Source organism: Enoplosus armatus, chromosome 11 (genome assembly GCF_043641665.1).
Source record: "Enoplosus armatus isolate fEnoArm2 chromosome 11, fEnoArm2.hap1, whole genome shotgun sequence".
Classification (NCBI taxonomy): domain Eukaryota; kingdom Metazoa; phylum Chordata; class Actinopteri; order Centrarchiformes; family Enoplosidae; genus Enoplosus; species Enoplosus armatus.
Window position 1 is genome coordinate 4,686,501 of NC_092190.1, and position 8,521 is coordinate 4,695,021.

General features: G+C 39.0%; 1 protein-coding gene across 2 annotated transcripts; it reads right to left on the reverse strand.

Annotated features, from left to right (window-relative positions):
• Window positions 1-224: 224 nt before the first annotated feature.
• cox17 (cytochrome c oxidase copper chaperone COX17) lies at window positions 225-3,737 on the reverse strand. Of its 2 annotated transcripts, none has more exons than XM_070915124.1 (4): window positions 3,650-3,737; window positions 2,268-2,393; window positions 2,085-2,193; window positions 225-425 (listed from the first exon to the last, which is right to left on the reverse strand). In XM_070915124.1, the coding sequence occupies exons 2-3, from the start codon at window positions 2,384-2,386 to the stop codon at window positions 2,109-2,111; spliced, it is 204 nt and encodes a 67-aa protein (XP_070771225.1). In that variant the 5' UTR covers window positions 2,387-2,393; window positions 3,650-3,737; the 3' UTR covers window positions 225-425; window positions 2,085-2,108. The 2 variants fall into 2 exon arrangements, with proteins under 2 accessions (XP_070771225.1, XP_070771226.1); XM_070915125.1 differs by having other exon boundaries at window positions 3,655-3,726.
• Window positions 3,738-8,521: the final 4,784 nt, after the last annotated feature.

Genomic DNA, 8,521 nt, shown 5'->3' on the forward strand with positions numbered 1-8,521 from the left:
TGACACACTACAGAGGAAGAATGCAGATATGCCAAGTATTGACTTTGCAGGGGCATAAGTTATTTTTAAGCCCAAGTGCATACCAGGGACGGCAACTGTGGCAAACAGCCGTTCACTGAGAGAATGGACCGTCAATACAGAACCTTAAGTTGAATACGTCAATGATTCTTGTTAAAATACTTAATGCATTTAATCTACATTAAAAAAAGAAATGCCAGCAAGTCTTATTGCATAGGACTTTTATTCAATTTCAGATATTCACACATTTCTCAAATTGTGAAGACTTTAAAAAACAATTTCACAGAAAGACAGTCAACCCATCAGAGACTAAGTGCTTCATCATCACATTTCCCTTCCAGCAGAGGTATAAATAAGAGGGGAAAAGGGGGGTGTCCAGGGTCATCTTCGACTTGCACAGCAACACACTGCAGGAGATGAAAAACACAATGAGCATTTCATATTTCTAATGTAACATTTAGAGTGCAAAAAAAGAAAAAAAAGAAAAGCATAAACAGCCGAGACCTGAGGAAAACGGTGCTAACTGAAAATTAAAGACCTAAGATAAGAGCAAACACTGAGGCCTGTTTAATACTCCGTGAACAGAAACCTGTCAAGTGATTTAGCTAGGTACCACATCAAATACGACCTACTACATAATAGAATTCATATTTCCTCCAGCCTACCGCCTAAAGATGTCTCCTTTACAAGAGCAAGTGAACATAAAGGCGAAGTTTCACAGCCAGGCAATCTGAAATGCAAGCTGACGGATTGCTTCAGGCGCATTTTATGTGTAGTCGTGTAAGCACATCAGATACTTCCTCCACCCCCCTCCTCATCACACACCTCCCATCTCTGCCCATCGTTACATTGTGTTCTCGTCTGATACTGCAGTTAGTGCACAACAATGGATGAAATCAGCTATCGCCAAAAGACACAACTGACCTAGCAAGAGGAAACTGAAGCTGTAAACATGGTTCACAGAAAGGGCAGGGGCTCATTTACACACCACAGTGACTCAATTCAAGTGGGCCTTCGGTTGTCAGTGTACATTTGGCAGTGGCCCGTCAACTCAGTGAGTCTACACGCACGCAAACCGAGTGTTCAAGTCCTGTTTCCAGTTCTAATTTTGTATGTAACCAATGAAATAAAGGACGAAATTAAGTTTAAGATGTCACACCTAAAGCAAAATACACTGTTTAAAAAAAAAAAAAAAAGTGTTCTGTGCATGTTCTGCAGCGACGGCACAGTCTGTAATCTCGTCCATGCACAAGTCAATCTTGTTTGTCTTCTGTAAGTAAGTATTTAAAACTGGTCTCCCTACTCCCAACCCTCATTGACACTGCCATCACACACAAAGCACACGACCCCAGCTGCCCCCTGAACAAATACTTCAGCTGTAGATACAGATCTGATAAGAAAAGTAAGAGCTTCGTGCCCTCTGCCATCAACAAACAGCAGCAATAACACTCAATCACTGTTCCTTGGTTGTTGCATTAGTTCCCTTGTTGTTCTTGTATGTACAGAGTGAGGGAACACGTTTCCTCCAACAGATAAATGATCTGCAAACAAGTTGCATCTTTTAATTTACCAGCATTTGCGTCTAATGGACAATTTTTTAGTGTGCATTTGGCCTGATCAAACTTCCACTAGCCAATTAAGTGCAAACTGAAGGTCAGATTCAAGTTTTGAATGCAATTGTTGCCCCCACAATACATCTTATTAGTATCACAATATAAAAAAAAAAAAAAAAAAGGTTAACCGTTTCTTACTTGCAGCTTTCTCTGCTGGCTTTTTTGTGGTATAGGCACACTCGTACTAAAGGTTCATACATGAATCATTAAAAAAACAAAAACAGACATGTAATCCGCTCTGTATTATTCAAATTTTACTTAATTAGAATGCATCTCAGTGCACTGGTGTTCTAGTCTGGTAGTTCAGCATGTACTCAATGGACAAATCAGTAACAGCTGAGGGATACAAATGACCCAGAACAAGCAAGTTCTAGTTGCAAACAAGGTGATGACACTAAAAATAAAGCTTCCTGCGTAAGTGTGTGCATGCCGATGTTCGGATTTGATACTTACCACACGCACACAAAAATGGAGTAGTTAAATCTTGAATCCAAGCGCCCTCATGCAATCTTTGTGTGCCTCAATTAGTTCTGAGCAGCTTTCCTCTCCCTTTTCGATGATGCTGGAGAAACAGAGGCATCAATAAATATTTTCACTTACAAGGAAAGGGTCTCATTCTCAGCACCTGGTACTTACCAAGCATCCCTGACTTTCTTTGTATCTGGACACGCGCAACATGGCTTCAGTGGCTTCTTCTGCTCAGGGCTCTCAGTCACAGCAGCAGACTCCACGCTGGCAGCAGACACGGTCGACATCTTCTGACTGAACGAGAAATGAGGAGATTCAATTCACTCAACTAGCAGACTTGGGACATGTATGAAAGGTGCAGGTGTAAATAAAATGATCCCATGTAGTTGCTCAAGTTTCATGGTCCTGTATCATGCATACTGGCCAACTGTCACAGCTTACTGGAAGACTGGAGTAGAACAGAGCCAGCATCATCATCATTATACACCTGTGCTTTTCCTACTTTGATAAGTCAAAATGTCTGCTGTGAAAAAGTCTGATGGAGATTTTTTCTCATCATGACAAATTTAGAGCCAATGGAGTCAACAATCTGGTGTACTAAACTAATGATGGGAAATTAACACCAATCAAGAATGCCAGTTCGTCCTGCAGAGGAGGACCAATTACCTACAACAGCAATCACCTGTATGATTGATGAGTCAATTTATTGCTGAATCAATTAGTTAGAAATTTAAAAATTCTCAGTCTTTAAAATCATCTTAGCAAAAATGCTAAAAATCTTCACTGTCTCCAGCTTCTCAAAAGTCGATGCTTTGACTTTTGAAAGTCATTGTAGGGTTAAACTACTACTTTAATTATCTTCTGAATATAGTGGAAAATGCTCAATTTATTCAATTTTATCAACTTCAACAACTCGTTTTAGCCCCAACTCATTGTAAATTGAATCTCTTGAGTTTTTGACTGTTGGTCAGACAAAACTAGCAATTTGTTTTGGTTTGGGGCAAGTGTGATTGGGCACGTTTTAATGTTGAAGTTCTATCCAACAAAAAGACAAGTTAAATATACGTTAAAAACTGTAAATAAAGTTAGTTAATGCTATTTGTTGTAGCCCAACTTTGTTGTATAATAGTGACACTGAGGGAGGCTGAACTGATGTAACATTAGCTAAGGTGAAACCATCAACTGGTCGACACACACACACACACACACCATGCAGCATACAACAAAGGTCACTGACAGGACGAGTATTTTAAATTTTGATATATTTGGGAAACATGTGAAATTGGCGGAAAACCCCTGAATAGACCCGCCATGTGCTTCGCTGTGTTGTGGTTTACTAGCGTTAATGTTAGCTAACAGTTTGGAGAAATTGCGTAACGCTCACGCCAGCTAACATTAAGTTAGCTAACAGTGATGACGGCTAGCCACAAAAACGTTCACACAAACGCTCGTTACTTGTGTCACTGCAGATAAATGACACCATCCAGAAAACGTAGTGTACTAACTAAAACACGTGTTGACTGATGCAGCGGCTAAGCTATGTTACGTACCTTACTTTGAATGGAGGCTGTTGGTACAAGCTAGCTTCACCTTCAAATGGAAACACGGAGAAACCAGAGCTCACGTGTTCGCGTTTTATACAAACCCACGTGATTACAAGCGTCAACTGAGACTTCTGGGATATGAAGTGTTTTGTAACAGAGGCGGGAAGAGAAGGAAACTAACCAATGTAAGAGAAAGCTAACACATTAGGGCGACAAATACTGTGACCAGAGCATCTATGGATGTACAGTAAGCTTGTTAAATGCATATTGTGATATTTCCAAGGACATAATTTTGTGTTAACTTTATTTTTGACCATGAAAACAAACAACAAAAAAATATGAACTCAAGCTTCACTTAAGCTAGCTAAAAACGAGTTTGCTAAAAGCTAGTGAGTAAAACAGGTTTATTCTCAAACTCTGTGTTTTCTTTGGTCAAATTCTTTTCTATACTTTTCTCTTTCTCAAAGTGAACATAATAGGCACCACAGGTAAATATACAAATGATGCATTTCCTTATTTCCATTCAACATTTAATGTCAAATATATAAGAGAAAACACTTTTAAACAGAACAATTTTCAAATAATCAACATTTCCAAATAGGTTTTACATTCAGTTATTTAAATTGGTGAACATGGTGTTTATCAAGCAAAAATAGACTAGCATAAACCAAAGTTACCTTATTTTGTATAAGTGGTGGTACGTTATGTATAACTTAGAATACACTAAGTAACACAATTACACAATACCAGAAAAGAATTGCAGTTGAAAAATAACTATATAAATCAATACAAATAAAACAAACAAAAATTAGTAATAGAATGAAGAAATATATTATGGGTTTACATGAGTTAATTCTGTGTATCAAGACAGCTTCAAGAGTGCAAGAGACATTGCATTCCTGTAGGAAAAGGCAGCAAGTTGGGATTTACAGAACTGATTGTAGCCATCAAAATATAAAAACTGACAATGTACTGAAAATAGTTTTGTTAAAATATGTAAAATAGTGTAAGACTTATTAACCAAACTAACAATGTGGGTAGCAGGCTCTTGCCAAAAAGTACCCATTACTGTGAAAGTAAAGATTTTAAAAGGCAATGCAGTGACACTACAGTTGACACCACATGTTCCTGTTTTTTTGCCTGAAAACGAAAAAACTCGCAACCAACATGTTATCATTTTAAACAAGACAGTCACCCTTGACTTACTGCTCACTTCCACTTCGACCCAGCCAGTACACACACACACACGCGTGCTCGCACACACACACACACACACACACACACACAGCCACTAATCCCAAATTTTCCCTGACCTATAAAAAATTTATATAATGAAAATTCATCATTCTCCTACTCAGAAATGATGAAGTTGCTGCTACTGTACCATTATTCACATATCATAATATAAAAATTCAGATAAACCTTTTTTAAACTGCCAGATGAACTAAATGTCTGACTCTCTTCCCTGTTGGACTTAAGCAGAATTTGCACCACAGGTATGTTGAAGCTTCCCAATACTGAGCAGCAACATCAACAGCTACTACCAATCACCATCATCATCCTCAAGGCATCCTCATCTGCCAGTGAGCGCATGATCTTCAGCAGCCACCGCAGCTCATGGTGGAGGCTGAGTCCCTCCTGATGGAGGCAGGCACTGGTACGACTTTGGAGGTGGGTTGTAAGTATTCAGTGTCATAGTTATAGAAGCACTATAAATATGATGTTGTGTCAGTGTTTCGTAATTCACGAGTGTAACAACAAAAGTACAAAACTATTGACTTTTCTAGCTTCCTTTTATATTATGTTTTGGAAAGGTTCAAACGTTTCCACTGGGTATTACGCAGGTCGATACACTCTATAATAAGATCACTGTGTGGATCACTAGGGCTGCAACCTAAACAAAATTTGATACGTATTATTGTCAGTATTGATTATTTTTTCTGATGAATTATTTAGTCTTTATAATGACAAATCATCCCAATTTCCCACAACCCAATGGGAGGTCTTTAATTTTAACTGTAACTTTTGTCTAATCAACAGTCCAAACCCAAAGAAATTCAGTTTATAATGATATAAAACAGAGACAAGCAGCAAATGCTTGCACTTGAGAAGCAGGAACCAGAAAATGTTTTACATTTTTGCTCGATAAATTACTTAAATGGTGAATTTATTATCCAAATTGTTGTAAATTCGTTGTTAATTGACTAATCAATTAATTGACTACTTGTTTCAGCACTACACTGTTGTGTGTCCCTGTGAAATATCAAAATGTCCAAGTGCTTATACTTTGTATTGATAATTAAAAAAATGAAGAACTGTATGAGCCACCACACAGAACTATTGTTTTTCTACACTATCGGCTACTTCGGCAGATATCATATTCTGTGCTGTAAAATATAGCTGCTGGTGGGTAGAATATACACTACAATGGCTTGGGAGTTTTGTAATATGAAAAATGTTCATCTTCTGTCCTACAATACTGAAGGTATGTGTTTGTTTTCACGTCTGCTGGGTTTACAGTGCGTCAGCACAGCAAAGCAGTGCGTAAGCAGAAGCACTGAGTCACTTATTCTAGTTTGAGGGCCATCTGTGTGCTAGATAAATGAGCAAGTAAGCATATTGTTCATTTTCTCTGTGCTGTGTGACAGATATGCACCTCCACTTGAAACACACTTTGCTGCAGTCTTTGTTGTGCTTTCCACAGGATTAGAATCCATATAGTGTGGCACAAATGCAAAATATAAAAGTGGAATTGAAATACCCTTTAATTCACTCTCAGTTTTATCTAAAATATGTCTTTGTTTTGATGTTCCCTGTAGAAATCTGCCCCCTGAAGGAGGAGAGGTGTAGGACCACAGTACAAGTCCGGACTGTCTGCCACCTCTTCTAGGAAAACAGAAATGTAAGCACTCTTTGTCTGTCTTGCAGCAAATTAATATTATCTGAATATTTACTGTGTATTCCAATAAAACGTGTTCTTTGTTGGTAAAGATAACTTGTCATATACCAACACACAGAACAATGGAGGGCAGTACTCCAGAAAAAAGCTAACCTGACTGCATTGTAGCATCATCCGAGAATGCTACAATGCAAAAGTCCCATTGACAACAATGCAGACATGTAATTTTGCTGAATAGCAAATGTCAGTTTGAAAGCCCGCCAAGAGGGTGAGCTGCGGGGATAGGTCCAGTGAAAGTAACTGAGAAACACTGAGCAGCTCCTGTTTAGAGTACTTAAGAAACTCTTCGCCATCATTGATCGTTTGTTCAAACACAAAATTACCTGTGTTTATGTTTTCCTGACATGCAACCTCTTGTGGTCATGCGAGTAATGACAGAAGCCAAGATGGAAGTAGTGTGTTAAAGTGTCTGACCCAAGACCATCCAGTAAATATTGGTTTATTTTAACCATGATCACAATCTTTTCCTAACCATAACACAATACTTCGTTTCCTTCACTTAACATATGAATCATTTTTGAAACAGTCATATGGGTTTGTTTTGAAAGACAATGAAAAACAACCACACAAAAAAATTGTCAGCCTCTTTTGTAGACTTGGTTGGTAGCAAAGTTGATCTGGCCTAAAGTCGGCCCACACAGTCCACTTTGAGTTGGCCAGTTTTTATATTATTTGAAAAATATGCCTTAAATTTAATGGTTAACTGTTACAAGTTACTACAAGAAAACCACAATAGGGATGAAATCCAACAATTGTATTAACCGCTTTATCTTGTTCAGGGTCACATGGGGCTGAAGCCTATTTCAGAACATGCATCGGGTCAAGAGACAGTGAGCACCTGAACAGGGCTCCCAAAAATAGAAAAACACACCTTCACCAATTCATTCGACTTCAAACTCTGAACTAAAAGACATCACTCTACCAGTGGAATTAATCTATATATGTGGGAAAAGTTATTTCTTTCATAAAACCACTTCTAGTGTTTCCTGTACCTCTCCACTGCAAACAATCTAACACAGGAAAAATTAATAAAAAAAAGACAAAACAATAATCTCATAAAATGTCCTTCACATTATTAGTTGCATCTCATGCAGTAAGCTGCCAGTAATTCACTTTACCCACTGACGTGACCCCTCAGTTAATCCCATCATGCTGCTACATCCTGTAACATCATTTTTCATTTTTCAAACTTTGCTGCAGGAAGCAACCTTGCTTTGTAAAAAGATCCGGTTTAATAAAATGAAAGCATCCACTTTTTACTCCTTGAAATGAAATACTTCAGCTTCTGTTTTGTTTTGTTACTGATGTGAAATGTGCAAACAAACAACACCGGAGTTGGCTCAGAGCTGCAAGCATATGTACAGCATCAGGTAACACAGTACAGTGTTTAATTACATCCCTGGTAGAGATGGCCAGGACTGAACTTGTCTCTGCACACGTTGCCAGATGTCTAGTTCACATGATTGTGATCCCCTCCACACACACACACACACACACACACACACACACATATACACACACATGCCACTGTCTTCAGTATTAATGTGAGCTGGACCTTACCCTCTTGACACGGCTTGATTCATGTGGAGATGAGACACAGATACTGAATAGTTGATGAGCTGGGAGAAAAAGAAAAGAAGTGGAGGGGTGGGGTGGGGGCAGAAATAGAGAGAGGCAGACAGAGAGGGAGGGAGGGAGGGAGGGAGCAGAAAGCGAGCGTATCCACTCACATCATTCCACACAGCTTCAATAAGCCCTGAGGTTGGGAGCCTTCATGGAAAATTACCTTGTGACCAAGAGGGGAGGTCAGGACTGGTAGAGTCAGACTCCACTTGTCCTGAGAAGAGGAAGCAGCAGCATCAGCAGCAGAGGGAGGATGGCCCGAGCGTTCGGCCGATGAGGGGTACCAAAGTCGGGCC

Bases quoted from the DNA above. Each gene is read 5' to 3' on its own strand.
- cox17 (XM_070915124.1), bottom strand. From the start codon at position 2,386: ATGTCGACCGTGTCTGCTGCCAGCGTGGAGTCTGCTGCTGTGACTGAG. The intron at 2,194-2,267 runs GTAAGTACCAGG...CTGTTTCTCCAG, and splicing joins AAGAAAGTCAGGGATGCTTG to CATCATCGAAAAGGGAGAGG.